A 26,776-nucleotide genomic window follows, 5' to 3' on the forward strand; every position below is an offset into this window, starting at 1 on the left:
ATAACTCACTACAGTAGTGATTTATTGTTAGTGGTGTGGCGGTCATTTGAAACCTCTCTATACAATTATCAACCACTTATTGTGGATTGTGTAATATTCTATTGTAAGAGAGTCATAAGTCCCCACACTAAAATATAGAAATAAATGAGCCACAAAAAATGCTCATTGCCTACTGTAGTGCTTGACTTGGACAATAAGAGATTGATGTAACGATTGGTTTCAGTGACTAGTTAGTTACGTGTTAACGCTCGTCCCACTTTTTTGGGCGTGAGGAGGCGCTTACGATCTTTCTGTTACGATACATCTCACGCATTGTCGTGACACCTTCCACGTCAAGTTTTGTGTGTCCTATGTGTTATGCTTTTAGGAATAAATAATTAAGAAAGATTAAACATCTTAGATTATCTTTACTGTGAAAGGGCTCAAGTTATACAAAATAGACTTTAACTGCCACCTCTGTGAATTCTAGCATTGAACGTTTTGGCATACGTCCATTCTGAACAGCAGTCAATTTTATTTGACTCTGAGGCTGAGATGTGGTTAGTACTTCTCTAAGGTTGGATAGAATTCTAGTTGTAGACCTGAGACAGGACTCGGTAACCGTTATCAAATCCCCATATTTTGTCAACTTCCGCAGGTTGTTAGGATGGGCTTAAACCCAATTCATCTTCTAGAAAGTGAAGTCAGATAGGCAAAGTAAGGGTTTGTTCCCATCTTCATTAGGACTCCGCTAAGGTTTCTGCCCCTGTTCTGTTTTTGGCGCTGCAGCCTGCACTATTTGTTCCATTATAGAAATGGGAACCTAATGAAACAGAAACAAACTTTGGGTTAAAAAAAAGAAAATGGAAACTTTGTTTCTGTTCCATTAGGTTTCCATTTCTATAATGGAACAAATAGTGCAGGCTGCAGCGCTATTTGTTCTGTTTCTAAAAAAAAAGAGAACAAACTGAAAGCTTCCCTTTTTTTTTTTTTTTTTTAGACAGATGAAATCAATGGGGAAAAAAACAGAAGCATGTAATTGTTTTTCTGCTCCAAACATTGAATAGAGAGACAGAAAGCTCTAACTGACCCCAATGCAAATGTTAATCTACCCTAAGAAGCTCACATTAAAAATAAGGTCATCATTGTCCATGTTGAGTTTCTCATATTTTTGCCTTCATAACATCATGTGACTTCTCTTGTATTCTGAAGGGCTATGCAGCGATGCTATGGGACCAAGCCAAACAACAAATCAAACATTCGGAGGACAAAGGACAGTATGGCGTTCCTCTGACAGAAGATAAACTGGACTTGTTTAATGAAGAGCAGCTCGGACAACTGCACGAACTAATGCAAGAAGCCACTAAACCTAAACTGCAGTTTGACACTGTGGAAGATGCCGGACCGAAAAGATAGAACTTGTATGACAACGATTCATGGGGAAGAAATAGTTTTTATCATTTTGATTCTGAGGTTTTCTGTTATTGATACTTTAATGCATGATGTCGGAAAACTCAAACTTTAGAAATAACTTTATTAAAGTTTATACACTCATTGTCAAAAAAAAAATCCCTCCCCTAGAAGGAATTATCGAAGTCGAATGCAGCTTTCTGTGTGTGATTTGTAGTGTTGATATAAGTAAGGGATTACCCTATTGGAGTCTGCACACTTGAAGGGAGGCTCTAGTACCCTTTTGTACCACCTCAATTTTGGATACAAGATGTGATACGGGTGGACATGGAGGCTCTAGTACTCCATTGTACCGCCTCTAGCTTGGATACAAAATGTGACACAGGTGGGCTTGGAGGCTCTAGTACCCCATTGCCTTGCCTCGAGCTTGGATACAAGATGTTATACGAGTGAGCATGGAGAATCTAGTACCCTGTTCCACCTCTAGCTTGGATACAAGATGTGATATGGGCAGGCATGGAGGCTCTATTACCGCCGTTCAGCCACCTTTAGCTTGGATGCAAGATGTGATACGTGTGGGCATGTAGGCATATAAGTTCCCTACAGTATCCTGTGCCTTTGGCTGTCGAAGATGGCGCCTCCAATGGTCCCATACATGTTCTATTGGGGATTAACCCTGATGAGTGGGCAGGCCATGGAAGTGTGGCAGTGTTATGGAGGCATTCCTGTGACCCCCTTGTGTGTGCAGCCAAACATTATCCTGCTGGAAGATGCCTCTTGGAAGCCGCCATGAGAGGAACACATGTGGCTGCAGGATGTCCTGAACATATCGCTGAGTTGTCATTGTTCCTTGTACCACTACTATCGTATACAATGACCACCCCACCCCAAGACCGTCAAACCACAGCAAAGGCAGGATTGAGGTTGACTCCCTTAGGTCTTTAGATGCCCACATGGCCATTGTCAGTGCCAAAGTAATGCTGGATTTGTCGCAGGAGACAACCCACTTCCACTCCATAGCAATACAGTTTCGTCTTTCACAACCCCACTTCAAATGGAGGTGATGTTGAGTGGGTGTCAAAGACAGTACATGTAATGGGCACTGTGACACCAGATGTCCTTCAGCCAAGCACCTGGAAATTGTTCCAACTACAGATAGTGCCACCTGCCTTGATAGCAGAAGATGAAACAGTTGGAGCTGCTCGTGCTTGTCAGACGATAAGACAGTGCTATTAACTGGTGGTCTGTCGGGGTCATCTTGAGCCCGGTTGACTTGTCTACATGCCCTCACACAATCTATTAGTCCCAACACCTAAAAGTCTGCTCAGAATAACCCAGAGGGGCTGGCAATTTGTCAATATGATCATTCAGCTTCACCCATTCAAATAATGTGCTTCCTCTCAAACTGTAAAGGCCCCTTTACACCCCAAATGGCTGAAAATGAGAGATAATTGTTACATGTAAACGTGGACATCGTGCACTTTTCGTTGAAATAATAGATTTTTAGTTCAATTAAAATTCATCGTTTAGCCACTGATAGACTGAGCAAATACGTTCCATTTTGCAAGACTGCACAGTGTTCTCCTAGTGACATGTTTGCACCAACAATGGAACGTGGCAGCAGCTGTTTGCACAGCTGGGAGTGGGTCTAAACACATGCTGGGTCCTGCAAACAACTCCTGGAGGTCCTTTTACATGCAAATGAAGATGATAACATGTTAATGGCCATTAACACTTCATGCAAATAGATCGCTAAATCTTTCAGTCATTTGAAAGATTATCTTTGCACGTAATTGGGTCTTAACTGTCTGAAATCTCATCGATTGCATCATAAAGCCGTCTAGTGGTCAGTAGGCTCTACATAAGCTAAAAAGAGGTCCCCTACAGACAAGGAGCCTCTGAGAGCCTTTTCATATGGCAAGGGTGGAACCACTTTTAGGGCCTCAGGTGACAAGACCGTTCATCTAATCACCCCACAATTCTAATCATTTGCATAGCTGCCTGACATGTAACTGCATGCAAGGTTTTGCAGCAAAGCGACAACTTCTTCTTGCTGGATTTTTTTCTTTCTTTTTTTTTTTTTTTACAAGGAGTGTAATTGTCAGCCTGCTGACAGAACAAAAGTGAACAAATAGAAATTGGTGAACATCATACCAAGCAGATTTCTTTTAGGTTTCTTGCACATACGGTTCCACTGCATTAAATGGGACATTTACAATACAATCTTAGAGATCCAAAAATCTCCAAATCCGAAGATAAACAGTGACATGTCAGAAGTTGTTTTAAAGGTGTCTTTCCTTTTAAACACTCTTGAGTGTATGAAAACCTGGAAAACTAGTTTGAATCCGACTACATATGTGAACTAATAGAAATTAAAAAAAAAGAGAGAGTGTGTGAGTGAGAGAGAGAGAGTGTGAGAGTGTGAGAGAGAGAGAGAAAAAAAAACTTGGCACCCGGCAGGCCCTATACAAAAATTCTTGAGTTTCCCATTGTAGTCAATGGGGTTCGTTACTAGAGTAGAGCTCTCGAATTTTACGAAAAGCTCGACTCGAATAACGAGGACCCGAGCATTTGGGTAATTGCTCATCTCTAATTGCCACCTATGTTCAAAAATATACTTACTATAATAAACCCCCTATGTACAAGACTATATTAATAATACTGTCTCCTATATACAAGAATATAACTACTATAATACTGCCCCCTATGTACAAGAATATAACTACTATAATACTGCCCCCTATGTACAAGAATATAACTACTATAATACTGCCCCCTGTGTACAGGAATATAACTACTATAATACTGCTTCCTATGTACAAGAATACAACTACTATAATACTGCCCCCTATGTACAAGAATACAACTACTATAATACTGCCCCCTATGTACAAGAATACAACTACTATAATACTGCCCCCTATGTACAAGAATACAACTACTATAATACTGCCCTCCTATGTACAAGAATACAACTACTATAATACTGCCTCCATGTACAAGAATATAACTACTATAATACTGCCCCCTATGTACAAGAATACAACTACTATTATACTGCCCCCTATGTACAAGAATACAACTACTATAATACTGCCCTCCTATGTACAAGAATACAACTACTATAATACTGCCTCCATGTACAAGAATATAACTACTATAATACTGCCCCCTATGTACAAGAATACAACTACTATTATACTGCCTCCTATGTACAAGAATACAACTACTATAATGCTGCCCCCTATGTACAAGAATACAACTACTATAATACTGCTCCCTATGTACAAGACTACAACTACTATAATACTGCCCCCTATGTACAAGAATACAACTACTATAATACTGCCCCCTATGTACAAGAATACAACTACTATTATACTGCCTCCTATGTACAAGAATCCAACTACTATAATACTGCCCCCTATGTACAAGAATCCAACTACTATAATACTGCCCCCTATGTACAAGAATCCAACTACTATTATACTGCCCCCTATGTACAAGAATACAACTACTATTACACTGCCTCCTATGTACAAGAATACAATTACTATAATACTGCCCTCTATGTACAGGAATACAACTACTATAATACTGCCCCCTATGTACAAGAATACAACTACTATAATACTGCCCCCTATGTACAAGAATACAACTACTATAATACTGCCCCCTATGTAAAAGAATATAACTATAATACTGCCCCCTATGTACAAGAATACAACTACTATTATACTGACCCCTATGTACAAGAATACAACTACTATAATACTGCCCCCTATGTACAAGAATACAACTACTATTATACTGACCCCTATGTACAAGAATACAACTACTATAATACTGACCCCTATGTACAAGAATACAACTACTATAATACTGCCCCCTATGTACACGAATACAACTACTATTATACTGCCCCCTATGTACACGAATACAACTACTATTATACTGCCTCATATGTACAAGAATACAACTACTATAATACTGCCCCCTATGTACAAGAATACAACTACTATAATACTGCCCCCTATGTACAAGAATACAACTACTATAATACTGCTCCTATGTACAAGAATATAACTACTATAATACTGCCCCTATGTACAAGAATATAACTACTATAATAATGCCCCCTATGTACAAGAATATAACTACTATAATACTGCCTCCTATGTACAAGAATATAACTACTATAATACTGCCCTCTATGTACAAGAATATAACTACTATAATACTGCCCCCTATGTACAAGAATATAACTACTATAATACTGCCCCCTATGTGCAAGAATATATATACTATAATACTGCCTCCTATGTACAAGAATATAACTACTATAATACTGCTCCCCTATGTACAAGAATATAACTACTATAATACTGCTCCCCTATGTACAAGAATATAACTACTATAATACTGCCCCCTATGTACAAGAATATAACTACTATAATACTGCCCCCATGTACAAGAATATAACTACTATAATACTGCCCCTATGTACAAGAATATAACTACTATAATACTGCCGCCTATGTACAAGAATATAACTACTATAATACTGCCCCCATGTACAAGAATATAACTACTATAATACTACCACTATGTACAAGAATATAACTACTATAGTACTGCCTCCTATGTACAAGAATATAACTACTATAATACTGCCGCCTATGTACAAGAATATAACTACTATAATACTGCCCCCTGTGTACAAGAATATAACTACTATAATACTGCCCCCTATGTGCAAGAATATATATACTATAATAATGCCTCCTATGTACAAGAATATAACTACTGTAATGCTTCCCACTAGGCAGATGGTTGATCACTCTAGTGACTAATACATTTTCATTTGCATGAAATTATGAAGACAAAACCATTTAATGTTCAGCAAACAATAAAGAAAACAAAGCTAAAATGTAACATCTGTACAAACAAATATTTAAATATTTTAGTGAAACACCACAATGTGACAAATAATGTCATGTAATATTTTGCTGTTCTGGGAGATTTTGACGTGCCCCAAAGATTCAAGCAATTAAAATGTCTGATCTGCAAAATTGTATAATAAACTTTAGATTTTTTCACCCTTTATTTCTGCTTTTGATCTTGCAAGATTCTGGATTATCAGAGTTCTCTTCCTGTAACAGGTGCCCAAGTGTTTTCTTTTTCAATCTGTTTTCATATTGTATTGGCCAGAGCCGGACTGGGACGAAAAAGCAACCCTAACGCAGAAACCCCACTAGCCCACATTCAATGTCCCCCCCCACACACATACATATTGCAGGAAAATAGCCGAACGCAATGAAAATTTTGCATTAATTTTTCATGCCCCTTCATCACTCCCTTAAATATAATCCCAGTTCTAAAAAAGTTGCTACGTTGTGTAAAATGTAAATAAATGTAAAAAAAAGCTCAATGGTTTGGATATCTCACATAACCTTATTTTGTTCACAATTGAACATAGAACGCATCTGATGTTTAAAGTGAGACCTTTTCCCTTTCATCTAAAAAGATGTTCTTATTTGGAAATTGATGTCAGCAACACATATATGTTGGGACAAGAGCAACAAAAGGCCGGAAAAGTAAGCGGTACTAATGGAAAACAGCTGGGGGGTCAATTTTCTACTATGGTAAGTCATATCTCTGTGCAATAGACATGATTCTGTAATGCAAATCACTGTATGAACTCAGGCATACTTCTAGAAAGCATTGTCTGTGAATACAGTTGACTATGCAATCCACAAATGCATGTTAAAGCTGAATCATGCAAACAAAAAGCTATATATTAACATAATCCAGAAATGCCGGCGTCTTTGGACCGAGGCTCAATTAAAATGTACTGAGATGGGGTATGGCCTGGCTATGGAGGGCTGAGGAAGCAGTTTGCCTCAGCTCCCACCAGGGTCCCAGAAAAATTCCCCAAAAACCACCTTGCACCCCAGGCAAACCATAATCCCCAACATGGGCAACCAGAAGAAGACCAGGGGCTTCAGAAGCCTCCCTGAGACCATGGGATCCAACGTTGGAATCCAAAAATTCATGAGGGAGATGGAGGAGGGAGCCCAGGAGCCACACGATAGACAAGCAGCATCAACAGCCTTAGCCGCGGAAATGGAGGAGGTTTTTTACGCTCTCCCGGTGACAGGCTGTAAAAAGCCTTCCGGACGCTGGTGGCAGCTTTCCCACAGCTGCTAGAGAAGCGCCCCACAACCAAGGGTAGCAAACTCAAAACCACAACTCTAGGACAGGGTACTGCTGCAGAACAAAGTGGAGGAACTCATCTGCTCCCCTGCTGAGCATGAACAACTGGAGAAAGAATTGTAGGGTCCAAACCAGGAGGCAGTGAGAAGAGGGCCCATATGGCATAACCAAATGGAGATCCAGGACCCTGCGGTGGGCACTGCCATCTTGCAGGTGTGCCTGTTGAGTCACAGTATCTTGACACAAGCCATGCCCCTGTGACTAGGCACTTTGTTATCTTCATTTACATGTAAAAGGACCTCCAAGAGCTGTTTGCAAAGCCCAGCTTCTGTTTAAACCCACACCCTGCTGTGTAAACAGCTATCTATGTACATTCCTTTGTTCTCCTGCTGGCTGCCATCAGATTGCATTGTTCTCCCCCAGGCTAGTGTGAACATGCCAGTCGAAGAACATCCTGCTGTCTTCTGAAAGATGAGCAAAATGGAATGTATTTGCTCAGTCTTTTAGTGGCTAAACGGTGGATTTTAAGTTTAACTAAAATCCATAGTTCAAACGAAAAGTGTACAATGCCCGCGTTTACATGTAACGATTATCGCTCATTTTCATCCATTTGGATGAATTTTGAGCGAAAATCGTTGTGTGTGAAAGGGTTCTAAGTTGGTCCCACTGCATAATAACACCCCCAAGAAAGCCTGCACACAACAATATACCAGCGTCTGTACTGAACACAGCCAATGACAACTGCACTATGAACTCCAAGATCCCGCATCAACACAATACTCACCAAAATCTATATGGAGGCTTACATAAGTCGCCTTTAGGCTATGTATCGAGCAGAAATTTCCAAACTTCAGTTCGAGCTACAGACGATAGAGTACAGGCCACGGAAACTGAGCTACAAAAATCCAATGACAAAGTCGACACTATCCAATCAACCGTAGACACCCATGCATCACACTTTTGCTACCTATGGGACATGCTGGATGATAATGAAAACATAGGCCTGCACAACAATCTCTGGGTCAGATGTCTGCCGGAGACAATAGAACTTATCATGCACCCTCCAGACCATCTTCAACAATATCCTCATTATCCCTCCTGACACACCTCTAGAGCTAGATAGGGCACATAGGGCTCTAGGCCCCAAAACGGACGGCGCATACTCACCCCAGGGACGTGATCTGCAGACTACACCATTACCTGCAAAAAGGTAGCCCTATTCAAATTCTGTGTAAAACAAAAAAAAAACCCCAGTGCTCCAGTAAGCGAATAAGGAGTATACATCACCTACCACTCAGGACAAACCTTTGACACTACCCGCCATCCAGGACCATTAGACGAACCGTGACCTTCCCTGCAGGGTCCGGTTACGTCTGGGGTGAGTTCTATCTGATTTTCCTTTCTCAATATATTGCCATTCTCTCCACCCCAAATTGGAGCGCTAATCTCATATTTTATACCTATTTAAATTCTACTGGATCTCTCACGTTTCACACTTCAGAAACGTATTACTGGGTATTGCTACCTTAGACGCTCCTCCTTTTGTCTTTAGTTGGGAGAGAGAACTGGCCACTCCGATACCAGAGTCTGATTGGAACAGGGCATATCTGCTCTCACACAAACTGCCAATGGCCTGTGCTGCCCAAGAGAAAAGCTATACAATTATTTCCAGAAGGTATAGGTGTCCAGTTTTAATCCATTGAATATATCCATCAATTTCGAAGCAATTCTGGCTATGTTACTCTGTGGTGGAGACGATGCTCCACATTTGGTGGGAATAACGGGACCTGAAGTCCTTCTGGGAGGGCATATTCTCCATGTATGAGAAAGGAACACATTGGGTCACCCAATCACCACAGCTGGCACTGCTCTCCATCATCCCTGGGAGATAGTCGGCAATAAAAAAGGGACCTCTTTTGTCATTTCCTTACAGCAGTGAGGGCTGGGATTTCCAGGCATTGGAGGAGCACTCCCCTCCACCATAGTAGAATTTGTACAGGAATTAGGCCACCTGAAACATATGGAGGAACTGATGACGGAAGAAAACCCAGCATGCAGAGCCTCCCTGAGAAAGTGAGTGGCCTGGTCCCTCTTCCTAGAGTCAACAGAGTTCCAGGAACTCTTAGGGTAGTCGAACAAATATAGATACAAACCTGGAGGCGAGTGGGCGCCGTCTCCCGCAGAAATTTCCCTCATTCCCCATCCCTCTACCTCTTACCTTCCCACCTTTTCCCCCCCTAACCTCTTTCTTTCTTTCATTACATTTCTCTCTCCTCTATACCTCTTCTTATACACAGACAGGCGATTGCTGAATATATTAAAGTGCTCAATATCAAACAGTGTCATATTGACAAGACAATGCACATTGAGATTTATACTGATGCTGGCACCATAAGCGGCAGAGGGATCCCCAGAGGTCGCCTTCTATGGCCCCAGCTCAAAGAAGATCACAGTTAAGGAACTATCACTAAATCACTCTGGCATACCTGAGGCGCTGAGAGCACTCCTGCCTGCTACGTAAATGTTGAATTAGTGCCATAATTTTGAACACCGCATATGGTATACACATGCTGCTAAATACTAATAAACAGATCAAACATAATATATCAGAAAGTAAAAAGGTAGTAACCTACAAGTGATGGTTCAAAGTTACTTCTGCAATGTTATGTGTTTTCTACCTCCTTATATGGCCCTGCGAGACTTCTTTGATGTTGTATATTTAAATTGTAAAACTTTAATAAAACCGTTTAAACATAAAATTGCCTGAGGCAGAATAGAAAACTGTTCTGTGGTCAGATGGATCAAATTTTGAAACTTGTTTTGGAAACCACGGAGCCACGTCCTACGGACTCAAGAGGAGGGGGAGCATCCAGCTATCAGGGCACAGTTCAAAAGCCTGATGATATGAGGTTGTATTACTGCCTATGGTAGCTCACACATCTTGAAAGGCACCATCAATGCTGAGCAGAATATAGACGATTTAGAACACTATATGCTCCCATCCAGGCAACATCTCTTTCATGGAAGGCTTTGCATTTTTCAGCAAAACAATGCTAGACCAGATACTGTATCCATCACAACAGCATGGCTTCACAGAAGAAGAGTCTTGGTGGTGAACTGGGTCCAGACCTTTCACCTATAGGTAACCTTTGGTGCATTACGAAAAACAAAATCTGACAAAGAAGACCCAGTAATGTTGAGCAGCTAGAGTTCTACATCAGACAAAAATGGGACAACATCCCTCTCCCAAAACTCCAGTAGTTGGTCTCCTCGCTTCCCAGACGTTTACATACTGATGTAAAAAGAAGAGGGGATGCTACACAATTGTAGACATGGCTATGACCCAACTTTTTTGAGATGTGTTGTTGCCATCAATTTCTTAACCCTTTCCATCCACTGTCTGACCTCTGAAGACATTATGATTTAAGACTGTACAGCTCCAAAGTTGGAAGACGTCCGTCGGGGTTCTCTTACTGTATATTGCCAGCCTCTCCTCTGTCGGAGCCTATCCAACATGTCACCTCATGCAGTACTGGCTTTAGTCAGCATGTAGCGTTGTTGTATAATGGCAGAAACAGAGTAAGCCCCCTAGGAAAACCAGGATACAAATTGGATTGGAAAGTGTTAATGAGTTAATTTGTTTAAATGAAATTAAAAAATGTCCCCCTTTCCCCTACTGATGTCTTCTATGTTCTATTGGGAATTAAATATAGTTAGATGAGGTTTCTAAATCTCTGTACTCTTTTTTTCTTTACATTTCTTTACATTTTACACAGCAGCCCAACATTTTTAGAGTTGGGGTTGTAACAGAAGAAGGAAACTAAAATTGTAACATAGAAACACTCAATCACATGGGAAGGCATCCCTTTTTCAATCAAGGACAATTATAGTTAATAATTCCCCCATGCAGTTTCAATGACCATATAGTGATCAGATCTACATTAACTGCAAAATGATGTGCCCTTACCTAACAATATGAACATCACACCACTGCAAGTGTCCATAGACTGTCTCCACACAAGACAACTGCTTGTATCCCAAACCTTACCCTCCCACAGCAGCCAACAATGCCAGCAAGATCGTGCAGCCACTGGCTGTTGCTGCTGGGCAGTCTATTTTCATGGATCACAATCACCCATTAAAGTCCTATGGGTATGTGAAAAATAATGTGGTGAATACATATTAGCATTCATATTCGCTGTAGGTTTTTTTGTGCACCCTGTTTTCTGTGGGTTGGAACTAAATTGGGCGTTGTGACAAAATGCATTGAACATGGATGCAACACTGACTTAAGAATGGACATATGCACCAAATATGCACATACACGTGCATTGAAAAAGGTGTGTTTTTCACAGACCTATATTGCATATGCCCATGTGAATGAGACGTTAGGCCAATTACACACCAGCGTATTCCAACTGCATTTACGTGTCCATACGCATAAGTGTGGTTCCAATACACTGGTTGTCATCAACCTTAGAAACAGCCAGAACGTGTAGTTATCTGTCACTAAGCATATGAAAGAAAGATTGAATATGTAGTCAGAACCAAATGGCACCATTCACTCGCGCTGTAAAACAGGCGCCACTTTGGTGTCCATTTAACACGGTTTCCATTTTATTTGGAGTATAGAACAGGGAAGTTGACTGCGCTATTCTGTACTCCAAATAAAATGCAAACAGAAAAGTTGTAAGATGGACATTAAAGTGGTGTCTGTTTCATAGTGCTAGTGAATGGTTCCATTTGGCAGTAATTGCACAGCGTTCTGAAAAATGCTGTGTGAATGCTCCCTAAAAGGCTGCGTTCAAACGTTACGGTTTCTGTTACACCTTTTGTGCGTTTGTGAATCCCAGCTAAAACCCACTTTAAAAAAACAGCTTTTTTAAAAACCCCATGCAGCTTCTAGAAATCACGTGGTTTTTAACACTACATGTTTTGCATGTGGTTTGTGATACAGTTTTTCCTGCTGTTTACAAACATAAAAAATGCAACAAAAACACAAAGGGTTAACACAAAAGCAATAACCAGAAAATGCTACCTATCTCAGAGAAGGAAATTAATATTAGCAGTTGAAATGAGGGGCTGACTGAACTGCTAGACCCACCACCATGTTGGACGGGGGTTTCTGGCGCCCACCAGAAGGAGAAATTATAGGAGCTCAGCCTCCATCTATACAAAAGAGGGGCAGTTCTACATTAAATTGCACTGACACCCATCTATTTGGGCTGCCTGTGACCGTCCTGACTGTACTGCGTCTCTGCTGGGGGTAGTTGTCCTAATTCATACGCAGCCAGCTAAGTGTTACAGCAGGCTTGCGCAAAATTCTTTCCTGCCTCTGCGTTGCCTCTTACATCACCGCTGTCATCCTGTCCAGAGTGAAACAGTCTGCAGTAATTTTACATAGTCCACAGCCAGTAGTGGTGGTGAGGCAGGGACAGTGAAAGACATATCCAGTCTATATAGGCAGTGGGCTTTTCCAAAAAAATTTTGGAAAAAAAATCTATTTGGGCTGCCTGTGACCGTCCTGACTGTACTGCGTCTCTGCTGGGGGTAGTTGTTCTAATTCATACGCAGCCAGCTAAGTGTTACAGCAGGCTTGCGCAAAATTCTTTCCTGCCTCTGCTGTGCGTTCCGTAAACGAAGTCAGCCTCCAACCACAGGCCAATAAGCGGCACATTTAATTACAGCGTTCTGTTTCTGCACTACTGGTAATACAGCATGCTCAGGGGTAGGGGTAGGCCTAGAGGACGTGGACGTGGCCGAGGACGCGGAGGCCCAAGTCAGGGTGTGGGCACAGGCCGAGCTCCTGATCCAGGTGTATCGCAGCCGACTGCTGCGGGATTAGGAGAGAGGCACGTTTCTGGCGTCCCCACATTCATCTCACAATTAATGGGTCCACGCAGTAGACCTTTATTAGAAAATGAGCAGTGTGAGCAGGTCCTGTCATGGATGGCAGAAAGTGCATCCAGCAATCTATCGACCACCCAGAATTCTGCGCCGCCCACTGCTGCAACTCTGAATCCTCTGGCTGCTCCTCCTTCCTCCCAGTCTCCTCACTCCATTACAATCACACATTCTGAGGAGCAGGCAGACTCCCAGGAACTGTTCTCGGGCCCCTGCCCAGAATGGGCAGCAATGGTTCCGAATCCTCTCCCACTGGAGTAGTTTGTCGTGACCGATGCCCAACCTTTGGAAAGTTCCCAGGGTCCGGGGGATGAGGCTGGGGACTTCCAGCAACTGTCTCAAGAGCTTTCAGTGGGTGAGGAGGACGAGGACGATGAGACACAGTTGTCTATCACTCAGGTAGTAGTAATTGGAGTAAGTCCGAGAGAGGAGCGCACAGAGGATTCGGAGGAAGAGCAGCAGGACGATGAGGTGACTGACCCCACCTGGTTTGCTACGCCTACTGAGGACAGGTCTTCAGAGGGGGAGGCAAGTGCAGCAGCAGGGCAGGTTGGAAGAGCCAGTGGGGTGGCCAGGGGTAGAGGCAGGGCCAGACCGAATAATCCACCAACTGTTTCCCAAAGCGCTCCCTCGCACCATGCCACCCTGCAGAGGCCGAGGTGCTCAAAGGTCTGGCAGTTTTTCACTGAGAGTGCAGACGACCGACGAACAGTGGTGTGCAACCTTTGTCGCGCCAAGATCAGCTGGGGAGCCACCACCACCAGCCTCACTACCAGCAGCATGCGCAGACATATGATGGCCAAGCACCCCACAAGGTGGAACAAAGGCCGTTCACCGCCTCCGGTTTGCACCGCTGCCTCTCCCCCTGTGCCCCAACGTGCCACTGAGATCCAACCCCCCTCTCAGGACACAGGCACTACCGTCTCCTGGCCTGCACCCACACCCTCACCTCCGCTGTCCTCGGCCCCATCCACCAATGTCTCTCAGCGCACCGTCCAGCCGTCGCTAGCGCAAGTGTTGGAGCGCAAGTGCAAGTACGCCGCCATGCACCCGCATGCTCAAGCGTTAAACATGCACATAGCCAAATTTATCAGCCTGGAGATGCTGCCGTATAGGGTTATGGAAACAGAGGCTTTCAAAGGTATGATGGCGGCGGCCGCCCCGCGCTACTCAGTTCCCAGTCGCCACTACTTTTCCCGATGTGCCGTCCCAGCCCTGCACGACCACGTCTCCCGCAACATTGTACGTGCCCTCACCAACGCGGTTACTTCCAAGGTCCACTTAACAACGGACACGTGGACAAGCACAGTCGGGCAGGGCCACTATATCTCCCTGACGGCACATTGGGTGAATTTAGTGGAGGCTGGGACAGAGTCAGAGCCTGGGACCGCTCACGTCCTACCCACCCCCAGAATTGTGGGCCCCAGCTCGGTGGTGGTATCTGCGGCGGTGTATGCTTCCTCCACTAAACCACCCTCCTCCTCCTCCTCCTCCTATGCAACCTCTGTCTCGCAATCAAGATGTGTCAGCAGCAGCACGATGCCAGCAGTCGGTGTCGCGCGGCACGGCAGCACAGCGGTGGGCAAGCGTCAGCAGGCCGTGCTGAAACTACTCAGCTTAGGAGAGAAGAGGCACACGGCCCAAGAACTGCTGCAGGGTCTGACAGAGCAGACTGACCGCTGGCTTGTGCTGCTGAGCCTCCAACCGGGCATGGTCGTGTGTGACAACGGCCGTAACCTGGTGGCGGCTCTGCAGTTCGGCAGCCTCACGCACGTGCCATGCCTGGCCCACGTCTTTAATTTGGTGGTTCAGCGCTTTCTGAAAAGCTACCCACGCTTGTCAGACCTGCTCGGAAAGGTGCGCCGGCTCTCCGCACATTTCCGCAAGTCCTACACGGACGCTGCCACCCTGCGCACCCTGCAACATCGGTTTCATCTGTCAGTGCACCGACTGCTGTGCGACGTGCCCACACGGTGGAACTCTACACTCCACATGTTGGCCAGGCTCTATGAGCAGCGTAGAGCTATAGTGGAATACCAACTCCAACATGGGCGGCGCAGTGGGAGTCAGCCTCCTCAATTCTTTACAGAAGAGTGGGCCTGGTTGGCAGACGTCTGCCAGGTCCTTGGAAACTTTGAGGAGTCTACCCAGATGGTGAGCGGCGATGCTGCAATCATTAGCGTTACCATTCCTCTGCTATGCCTCTTGAGAAATTTCCTGCAAAGCATAAAGGCAGACGCTAAGCGCTCGGAAACAGAGGCGGGGGAAGACAGTATGTCGCTGGATAGTCAGAGCACCCTCCTGTCTATATCTCAGCGCGTTGAGGAGGAGGAGGAGGAGCATGAGGAGGATGAGGAGGAGGGGGAAGAGACAGCTTGGCCCACTGCTGAGGGTACCCATGCTGCTTGCCTGTCATCCTTTCAGTGTGTATGGCCTGAGGAGGAGGAGGAGGAGGAGGATCCTGAAAGTGATCTTCCTAGTGAAGACAGCCATGTGTTGCGTACTGGTACCCTGGCACACATGGCTGACTTCATGTTAGGATGCCTTTCTCGTGACCCTCGCGTTACACGCATTCTGGCCACTACGGATTACTGGGTGTACACACTGCTCGACCCACAGTATAAGGAGAACCTTTCCACTCTCATACCCGAAGAGGAAAGGGGTTCGAGAGTGATGCTATACCACAGGACCCTGGCGGACAAACTGATGGTAAAATTCCCATCCGACAGCGCTAGTGGCCGAAGGCGCAGTTCCGAGGGCCAGGTAGCAGGGGAGGCGCGGAGATCAGGCAGCATGTACAGCACAGGCAGGGGAACACTCTCTAAGGCCTTTGACAGCTTTCTGGCTCCCCAGCAAGACTGTGTCATCGCTCTCCAGTCAAGGCTGAGTCGGCGGGAGCACTGTAAAAGGATGGGGAGGTAGTACATAGCCGATCGCACGACCGTCCTCCGTGACGCCTCTGCCCCCTACAACTACTGGGTGTCGAAGCTGGACACGTGGCCTGAACTCGCGCTGTATGCCCTGGAGGTGCTTGCTTGTCGTGCGGCTAGCGTCTTGTCAGAGAGGGTGTTTAGTGCGGCTGGGGGAATCATCACAGATAAGCGTACCCGCCTGTCAACCGACAGTGCCGACAGGCTTACACTCATGAAGATGAACAAAGCCTGGATTTCCCCAGACTTCTCTTCTCCACCAGCGGACAGCAGCGATACCTAAACAATACGTAGGCTGCACCCGCGGATGGAAGCATTGTTCTCTATCACCATCAAAAACGTGGACCTTTTAGCTTCATCAATCTGTGTATAATATTCATCCTCCTCCTCCTGCTCCTCCTCCTGAAACCTGACGTAATCACGCCGAACGGGCAATTTTTCTTAGGCTCACAAGGCTCAGTCATATAATTTTTGTAAACAATTTTTATACGTTTCAATGCTCATTAAAGCGTTGAAACTTGCACCTGAACCAATTTTTATTTTAACTGGGCTGCCTCCAGGCCTAGTTACAAATTAAGCCACATTAACCAAAGCGATTAATGGGTTTCACCTGCCCTCTTGGTTGGGCATGGGCAATTTTTCTGACGTACATTAGTACTGTTGGTACACCAATTTTTTCGGGCCCTCGCCTACAGTGTAATCCAATAAATTTTTTGCCCACCTGCATTAAAGCTGACGTTACCTCAGCTGTGCTGGGCACTGCAATGGGATATATTTATGTACCGCTGGTGGCTTCCTGGCACCCACGCATGCTGTCGGTCCACACGGAGTTGTAACTGCATGTGTCCCCTTCTAAAGAACCCCAGTCTGACTGGGGCATGCAGTGTGGGCCGAAGCCCACCTGCATTAAACATGACATTACCTCAGCTGTGCTGGGCACTGCAATGGGATATATTTATGTACCGCTGGTGGCTTCCTGGCACCCACGCATGCTGTCGGTCCACACGGAGTTGTAACTGCATGTGTCCACTTCTAAAGAACCCCAGTCTGACTGGGGCATGCAGTGTGGGCCGAAGCCCACCTGCATTAAACATGACATTACCTCAGCTGTGCTGGGCAATGCAATGGGATTTATTTATGTACCGCCTGTGGCTTCCTGGGACCCTCCCATGCTGTCGGTCCACACGGACTTCACAATAGGGAGTTGTACCTGCCTGTGTCTACTTATAAAGAACCCCAGTCTGACTGGGGCATGCAGTGTGGGCCGAAGCCCACCTGCATTAAACATGACATTACCTCAGCTGTGATGGGCAATGCAATGGGATATATTTATGTACCGCCGGTGGCTTCCTGGCACCCACCCATGCTGTCGGTCCACAGGGACTTCACAATAGGGAGTTGTACCTGCCTGTGTCTATGAATTAAAAACCCATTAAGAAGTCCACCTGCATTTAATCTGACGTTAGCTCTGCTGTCCAGGGCACTGCAATGGGATACATTTATGTACAGCCGGTGGGTTCCAGGGAGCCACCCATGCTGTGGGTGCACACGGAATTCCCATTGCGGAGTTGTACCTGCCTGTGACTATTTATAAAAAAACGCGGTCTGACTGGGGCATGCAGACACCTTGACAGAATGAATAGTGTGTGGCACATAGGTTCCCCATTGCTATGCCCACATGTGCAGCTCCTGATGGCGGTGGCACAGGATTATATTTCTCATTGCTTCTGTACAGCATTGTGGGCTATCGCCCCGCCCCCTTTTAAAGAGGGTTGCTGCCTAGCCGTGCCAACCCTCTGCAGTGTGTGCCTGCGGTTCCTCCTCATGGCAGACACACTTATAAATAGACATGAGGGTGGTGTGGCATGGGGGCAGCTGAAGGCTGCGCAGGGACACTTTGGTGTGCGCTGTGGACACTGGGTCGTGCAGGGGGGGGGGGGGGTTGGGCAGCATGTAACCCAGGAGAAGTGGCAGCGGAGTGTCATGCAGGCAGTGATTGTGCTTTGTTGGAGGTAGTGTGGTGCTTAGCTAAGGTATGCCTTGCTAATGAGGGCTTTTCAGAAGTAAAAATTGTTGGGAGGGGGGGGGGCCCACTCTTGCCGCTATTGTGGCTTAATAGTGGGACCTGGGAACTTGAGATGCAGCCCAACATGTAGCCCCTCGCCTGCCCTATCCGTTGCTGTGTCGTTCCCATCACTTTCTTGAATTGCCCAGATTTTCACAAATGGAAACCTTAGCGAGCATCGGCGATATACAAAAATGCTCGGGTCGCCCATTGACTTCAATGGGGTTCGTTACTCGAAACGAACCCTTGAGCATCGCGAAAATTTCGTCCCGAGTAACGAGCACCCGAGCATTTTGGTGTTCGCTCATCTCTAATAAGGTGCCTTTGGAGTGACCTAAACATTATTATGGTATTTTACCACCTTTTTACCCTTGCTGGTCAATTTGACATGAATAAAAGTGTTACTAGGAGGGGCCTGACTTCTAGAACTCTTCCTCTGTGGAACAAGGAAACCATAGGTTCACATTCTTGGCGAAGAGCTGGCCTAAGTGGGTTTGCCTCATCCTTGGCACCAAAATCCTTATATATTATTTATTGACGTATAATAATCCACAAGATCAAAGCAAAATGCTAAATTTGTCTAGGAATACGTGTATATAATATATATAATGTGCATAATGCACAAGATATTCCCTTTAAGGCTGGCTGTCCACGGGCGTTGTGAAGTCCTGCGGTAGATCTCCGGGAGCCGCCACCCGGGAGCAGGAGCCACACACGTTTCTAATAGATAGGCTGACCGCAGAGAATCGGGGCAATTTGCAGCATGCTGCAAATTGCCCGCCGCGAGCAGAGAGTCGCAATGATTCTCCGCTCTTGGCCCCTGGCCGGTGCTTTTCCATAGCAATGCTATAGAAAGCTTCAGCCTGCTCCAGCCTGCGTGATTCGCCGGCGATTTACCACCGGTGAATTCACGGTCGTGGACAGGGGGCCTAAGAGAAACCAAGGAACAGTTACAGTTTATTAAAACTTTACAAACACTAGCCCTGTCGTACAAGCATCCTGATTGAGGCCGGGTATATTTTAAGGTTGGATGAGAGTTAGATATCTTCTCCTCTCGTGGAGTTTTGTGCCTTTATCTATGCTGATTCATTATTCTCTTGTCTGTTTGTTTGTTTTTTGACCTTTTTTTGAACGATAAGGCTTTTTATTTCCCTTATCTGTATTTTTAAGCAATTGGGAATACAAGTTATGTTTTAATGGGTAAGCCCTCCAGTGAAGAATTTGCTGTGTGAAGGGTAGAGGAGGCTCCTCAATGCTAGAGGCGTAGTTGATGATCTTCGGTTGGTACGGTGTTAGGCAGCAGAACAAAATGTTATTGCTCTCAGTAAGAAGAACAAAGTAATCTTGTAGATAGGATACCTTTTAATGGCTACCAAAAACAAATGATGTTACAGCGAGCTTTTGAGACCACTTAGGCTACTACAACAAAATATATATGAAGAAACATGGATGGAATGAAACTTTCTCTGTGGGATTGTAACGTTGATATAAGTAAGTGATTATATTATAAGAGAAAAAGGATCACTTATTCCAGAAAACTGAACCCTGTTGTACCGCCTCTTGCTTGGATATAAGATGTGATACAGGCAGTCATGGAGGCTCTAGTACCCTGTTGTACAGTCTCTAGCTTGGATGCAAGATGTGACATGGGGGGACAGGGCATGGAGGCTCCAGTACCCTCTTGTACCGCCTCTAGCTTGGATACAAGATGTGATACAGGTGGGCATGGAGGCTCTAGTACCCTGTTGTACCGCCTCTAGCTTGGATGCAAGATGTGACATGGGGGGGCATGGAGGCTCTAGTACCCTGTTGTACCGCCTCTAGCTTGGATGTAAGATGTAATACGGGCGAGCATTGAGGCTCTAGTACCCTGTTGTACCGCCTCTAGCTTGGAAGCAAGATGTGACATGGGGGGGGGGGGGGCAGGGCATGGAGGCTCCAGTACCCTGTGTACCGCCTCTAGCTTGAATACAAGAATTGATACGGGCGGGCATGGAGGCTCTAGTACCCTGTTGTACCGCCTCTAGCTTGGATACAAGATGTGATATGGGCGGGTGGGGTATGGAGGCTCCAGTACCCTGTTGTATTGCCTCTAGCTTGGATACAAGATGGGATACGTGTGGGCATTGAGGCATATATGTTCCGGGCAAACTCATAGACTGTCAAAGTCGCCATCCCAGATGATCACATATATGTTTTATTTGCGATAAATCTGGTGACCATGCAGCCACTGAAGTGTGACAATGTTGTGGAGACATTCCTGTGACCCCCTTGTGTGAGCGGCCGAGAAATATCCTGCTGGAAGATGCCTCTTGGAAGCCGCCATGAGAGGAACACATGTGACTGCAGGATGTCCTGAACATATCGCTGAGCTGTCATTGTCCCTCGTACCACTACTAGGGGGAACCAAGTGTCGTATATGATGGCCGCCCAGACCATCACACCAGCAGTGGGGACAGTGTGTTGCTTCACAGCAAAGGCAAAATTGAGGTACTCACCTCGAGGTCTCCAGATGCGAACACAGCTTTTGTTGGCGCCCAAACTAAACCTGGATACATCGGTGAAGACAACCCAGATCCAATCAACTGATTTTTTCCCCAAAGTGTATATATATGTATATTGTACACACAGGAGAGCAGAGACATTACAGAATTAATGTGCATTTAAAAAATAAATAACAGTATGCACTTGAAAAGTACATCCTTAATGAGTCCAAGCTCATCCCATTTACCTCTTTTAATGCAAGTTATTCTCACCATGTGTTTGTTCTTTATTTTATATATGTGTTTCTTTTGGAGTTTGCAGAACTTTTGGACCTGATACCTGAGAATCCCAGGGATGGAATATTCTATATCCTTCCCAAAATACATAAACCTGATGATCCAGGCAAGCCAATCATCTCAGGTGTTGGAACCCTCACTGAAGGAACCTCAGGATGAGTTGAGGGTGTTTGTAAACCACAACTAACTAATACAACCAGCTATCTGCAGGATACCACCTACCTACTGAACAAACTGACAACCATAGCTCTCCTCCCCAATAGTGCCATCCTAATCACTATGGATGTGGAATCCTTATATTCCAACAGGAAGATAGACTAACCGCTTGCTAGGTGTACCTTGCGGCTAATGGAATTGCTTCTGAATCTGTGCTACCACTCACTATATTTATCTTTATACATTACATCTCTTTTGGTGAAGAGATTTATCTTCAACTCGATGGAACAACCATGGGGAATAAAATGACACCGCAGTATGCCAACCTTTGCACGGCAAAACTGGAAAGTGACTTCCTGGCATCCTGCTCCATGAAACCATTGGCCTACTTCTGCTAAATGAATGGCATTGTAATCATCTGGACCAACTCTGAACAAGAACTAATACAATTAGTTGGAGAAACAGGACAAAACAAAGTAAGGATGAAGTCATATTACAATTAAAGAAAGAAAAACTGAATTACCTCTGGTTGAACATTTTAGTAGCCAAGGATATAACCTAGAACACATGAGGGTTGTTATATTAAAGGGAAATTTCAAATCCCAAAATGACAGAAGTGTGGGTATACAAATTTCTAAGAATCTTTGATACTCTGACCACAGATCTCAATATCTCTGAAGATCTGAGAGATCTGGTGCAGGGATGATGAGGGCACCAGGCTTCTGAACCTACATCAATTTAGAGATCGTAAAGCTATCACACCCTCATCTGTGGACTAATTAAGGATTTCCTCTCCAAGCTCATCCTGTTATTTATGCTTTAAATGCAAATTAATCTGACCATATCTCTGTTCTTTTGTATGTAGACGTATACATATATATATATATATATATATATATATATATATATATATATATATATACACACACATTTTTTACACCAGCCTTTTCATAGCAGCCCGATGAAGGGGCCCAAGTGGCTTCAAAAGTTTGCTGCAATACTATTTATTGTGTTAGATATTAATAAGGTATATCTACAATATTACTTTGTTTCTCTTATGGAGATTATGGATAAAAGAAACACTTTACAGAGTTGTCCTGAGATTAGAAGTTCTCTTAAGCCCCTAAACGCACTAACGTTTACTAGTGGCCTCAGTAGTAAAAGGGTCCCCCACTGTGGCTTCAGTAGAAATAGTATCCCCTATATCAACCCCAGTAGTAATAGTGACCCCCACAGGAGCCTTAGTAGTAATAGCCTTATAGCCTTACCCTGAAACCGATATACTTACCTCCTCCTTGTCTTCAAAGGGCTGCTGCTTCACTTCTGGTGCTGCTGGGGCTCAAGTGTGTGCGCCTGGATGCCTCCTCCTCACCTCCTGTGGAACCAAGGAAGAAAAGGTCAGTTTGTGCACCAGTAGCGGTGCCACTGAGTGATTACCAGCTGGGGAGCCACGGCACCCTCTCTGGTAATCATTTCCATGGTGTCCAGATGTTGGCGTAGGTGCCCACAGAGAGGGCTCTGAGAACCACCTCTGGCATGCATGCCATAGGTTCGCCACCATGGCCCTATTGTGTTTGGCGGCAGCGAGAAAAAATAGCTGTTGGACAAATGATCATTCATCTGACAGTTGTTGGCTGTGTATAGGCAGCTTTATCCATAGTATAGGGAAAGACTATCTAATTGGCGGGAGTCCGATTGCTGAGTACTCCATCAATCATGAGAACAGGAACTAAAGGTCCCCACATATATGGAGTGACATATGAGTGTGTTACCACTCTATTCATTTCAAAAGGACTTCTGGAGGTAACTGAGTGCTAAAATTCTTCATATCTCCCACACTACTACTGTTTGGATTTGCTATGTATAACAGAATCCAAGAAATCACACAGCCTTGGAAAGAAGACAATTACCCGTACAGCAAAAAAATAAATCACGAATCACAGAAGTTACTGCTATATATAATCAGAATAAAACATAACTTTTAGTAAATATTTTTTTAAATATCTATATATTCAGGAGGAAATGAGCAAAAAACAAATGGAAAGAGGTTTGTATAGAAAAGGGGAGGGCCCTGAGAAATATCCTATTGTGCCCAATGATATCCCCTAACAATACAGGACGACTGCTCTGAAAAGGGCATCCCCACCCTGGAAGCTTACCATATATCTCTAATAAACCCTACATTGAAGGGGGGGGGGGGGGGGGGGAGAAAAAAACAAGACAAAAATAGAAAAAAAAGAACAAAGAGGACTAAATAGAAAAAAACAACATCAATAGACTTACTATTTATACCATAAGACAATAACTCAAAACATTCGTAGAATAGGATCTACCACTCTGCAGAATATTTCCAATATCTTAGGATGGCCTTGTTGTAAAGCAAAAACAACATTCACACATGACCATAATACACTCCATATGATAATTTGACTAGAATGCCATAAATAATCAGAAACATCCTACGCGTTTCACCAAACAATTACTTTAGCTCATCAGAAACCCAAACTGTAGACCAGTGTCATACTAACTGGATGTCATCACCTTACTCAAAGCACAATGCCACCTAAAAGAAGATCCTGCTATCAAAAAGTTTCGGTCATGGGGGCGTGGCTTAACCACAAGAGCGGAAAGTCGCACTTCAGGAGAGCTCGCTGGAGATAAGTGACTAATTATACGAATTAACACATCCTCCACCTACCCAAAGCTCCTCCGTGTACCATAAGACTTCCCGGAGGCAGAGGGAGTCACCGGAGACTCTGCAGCAGCAGAAAGACGGCTCAGAAACACCGCCGCGGGTGAGGCCTAGCGGACCCTCCAGAGCCGGGGACTAAATTTCCGGCTGGAAGAGGCCGCGGCTGATCGCATCACACAGAAAGCACCCGGTGAGTCCGTATTAGCGGGGGATCTCTCACCACACCACCCGTAGCAGCGGTGCACTGGCGGGGCCTAAAAGGAGGACGGGAGAGGCCAAAGAAAACAGCGGGAGTACGGAGGTCGCGTAACAGACCCGTACACAAAAGAAAACAGCCTACTCACCACAACCTGCGGGAGGCATTAACTGGAAGCCGCAGAACCCTCTAATCAGAGGAAAGAGGGTAAACGTTATCTCCCCCCCTCCCCCGCCTTGCAGCTAGTGCTCTCACTTGAGTGAAACAGCGCATCCCCAGGCAGGGCAGGCAGGTCCCTCAGACAGCATAAACATCCACCCTGCAAACAATTCTGAGAACTGCTCCATACCACCCGCGGTACCCATAATCCGCTAGCTGCGACCCACTCAGTCTCCCATAATAATTGGTGGCGAACCACGACCCCAGACAACAGAAACAAACGAGTCCACCAACAAGTCTATACTCGTATTTAGAGTGTTTCGACACTAACACCAACTGAACCAACTTCTACTAATTTGGGCAGCGCAAGTTGCGCAACAGCTATGTTCTAGACTGTTCCTGACGTTTGTGCCCTGCGCAGAAGCAATAACCCTCAACGAGAAACGAAATGGTAAAAACAACAAAGGATAAAGCCAGCTTTGTGGCTGGACAGCAGACAACCTCCAAGGGCCAACCAGATTTACAACATTACCTGAAAAAAAAAGTGCTCAGTCCCCAGCGGGATCAACCAAAAAAAATCCTGCACCTGCAACAGAAGACGAAAATTACTCAGCGTCAGATATGGATAGTGACGACGATGCAGAATTAAACAGTATGCATAGAGCAAGTATATCAAAGAACTTTCTCAAGAAGGCGCTATCACAAGCCATTCACCCAGTATTGAAAGAACTGTCAGAGATCAAAACAGAAATACAACAGATCGGAAGTAGAGTGGAGGATCTAGAGAATACATGCACGGACCTTATCACACAAACAAACAACCTCTCCGATAATATGGAAATGCAAAGAGACCAAATTGACAGAGCTTTAACTCTAATCGAAGATCAGGAGAACAGAAGTCGTAGACGCAACATCAGAATCAAAGGTCTGCTGGAATCAGTTACTTCTGATGCCCTCCGAAGCATGGCAGCGACTTTATTTACGGATCTGTTGGGGGAAGAACGTGCTGAGCAGATCGTCATAGAAAGAATTCATAGAGCCCTCAGACCCAAGCCAAGAGTGGGAGACCCCCCTAGAGATATAATCTGCGGCCTTCTTTCTTTCAACGATACACAGGCAGTACTAACTGCCTCCAGAGACAGAGGCCAGCTAAAACACCAAGAAACTAATATTCAACTTTATCAAGATCTAGCTCCCTCCACTCTCGCCAAGAGGAGACAATTGAAGCCACTTCTTGAGGCGATTAGAGCAAAAAATCTACAATATACATGGTTGTTCCCATTCGGTTTGGCAATCCTGAAAGATGGCAAAAGAATTGTTATACACACTCCAGCAGACCTGGAAAAGGCCTGGAGTACGTTAGACATAATGCCAATACAGATACCATCATGGATGCCCCTCGGAGAGAGAGAGGCAAAAAAAAAAATAGAGAAACAGACACCTTGGAAAGAAGTATCACGCTCCAGATCACCAAGAGACAGAAGAACCAGAGCAAGACTGGACTTTCAGCAATCACAGTCTACAGAAACTCCCAACCCTAAGGACCCATGAGAAAGCGGGAGACACAGGAACATAACGTATTGATGGACTGATCCAGCGAATAACCAGCTCGCAGCTGGATGGGCCCAGCACCTACAACCTGATAAATGGCCCTCACAGAATTTAATCATTTTTTCCCACTTCTCTATATCTCTCTATAGACTCTTTTTCTCCGCACAGCCCAGAACTTCCTGAACATACCCACAACACAAATGGAGTCCTCACCCCAGAGAGATGACGAAAATTCAGACAAGGACTTAATCAGCAACAGATGAGTACTTCTTCGCACCACACTCGCAGATACATCCATCCAGAGACGCACTCATCTCCGCTTCCTCCGCCCCGGCCGGGGGGCTCGGGCCCACTCGGGATAGGCCCTTAGGCCTCTCGTGGTGGGCCTGACCCCGCGCCCGGCCGCGCTGGAGTTCAAGCGGCAGAGTGGGTGAACTGAAATGTTGACTTGTTGAAATGTTGAGTAGATATTTGGAGGAGGGCCTGGGTCCTTCCCTCCCCCTAACCTCTTTGGGGGGATGGACGGACACATGCAACTTATGTTTCTTGTAATTCTGTTTGACCTGTGAATCGGGTTCGCAATAGAAAGATTGAGTTGTGGACGTGATTACACAGGATATTACTTGTTGAGGAAAATATTAAAAAGTTTTCTTATGTGTATATATCTGCCTTCTACACTAAGCGGGGCACTACATGTTTGGAACAAACTACACTCGCACGGTTACAGACAAACTTGCT

General features: G+C 44.9%; 1 protein-coding gene across 2 annotated transcripts in view; it reads left to right on the forward strand.

The window, feature by feature from the left end:
- The window catches only part of SDHAF3 (succinate dehydrogenase complex assembly factor 3), a 48,166-nt gene extending 42,600 nt beyond the window's left edge, over positions 1-5,566 (forward strand). Inside the window, exon 3 of one of the 2 annotated variants that reach the window (XM_066584777.1) lies at positions 1,192-5,565. In XM_066584777.1, the coding sequence (XP_066440874.1) occupies positions 1,192-1,395 (204 nt within the window). In that variant the 3' untranslated portion in view covers positions 1,396-5,565. Of the gene's footprint in view, positions 1-1,191 lie in introns of both variants that reach the window. The other variant, XM_066584778.1, reaches the window with a different exon arrangement.
- The last annotated feature ends 21,210 nt before the right edge of the window (positions 5,567-26,776 follow it).

This window comes from Eleutherodactylus coqui, chromosome 12, assembly GCF_035609145.1.
Source record: "Eleutherodactylus coqui strain aEleCoq1 chromosome 12, aEleCoq1.hap1, whole genome shotgun sequence".
NCBI lineage: Eukaryota > Metazoa > Chordata > Amphibia > Anura > Eleutherodactylidae > Eleutherodactylus > Eleutherodactylus coqui.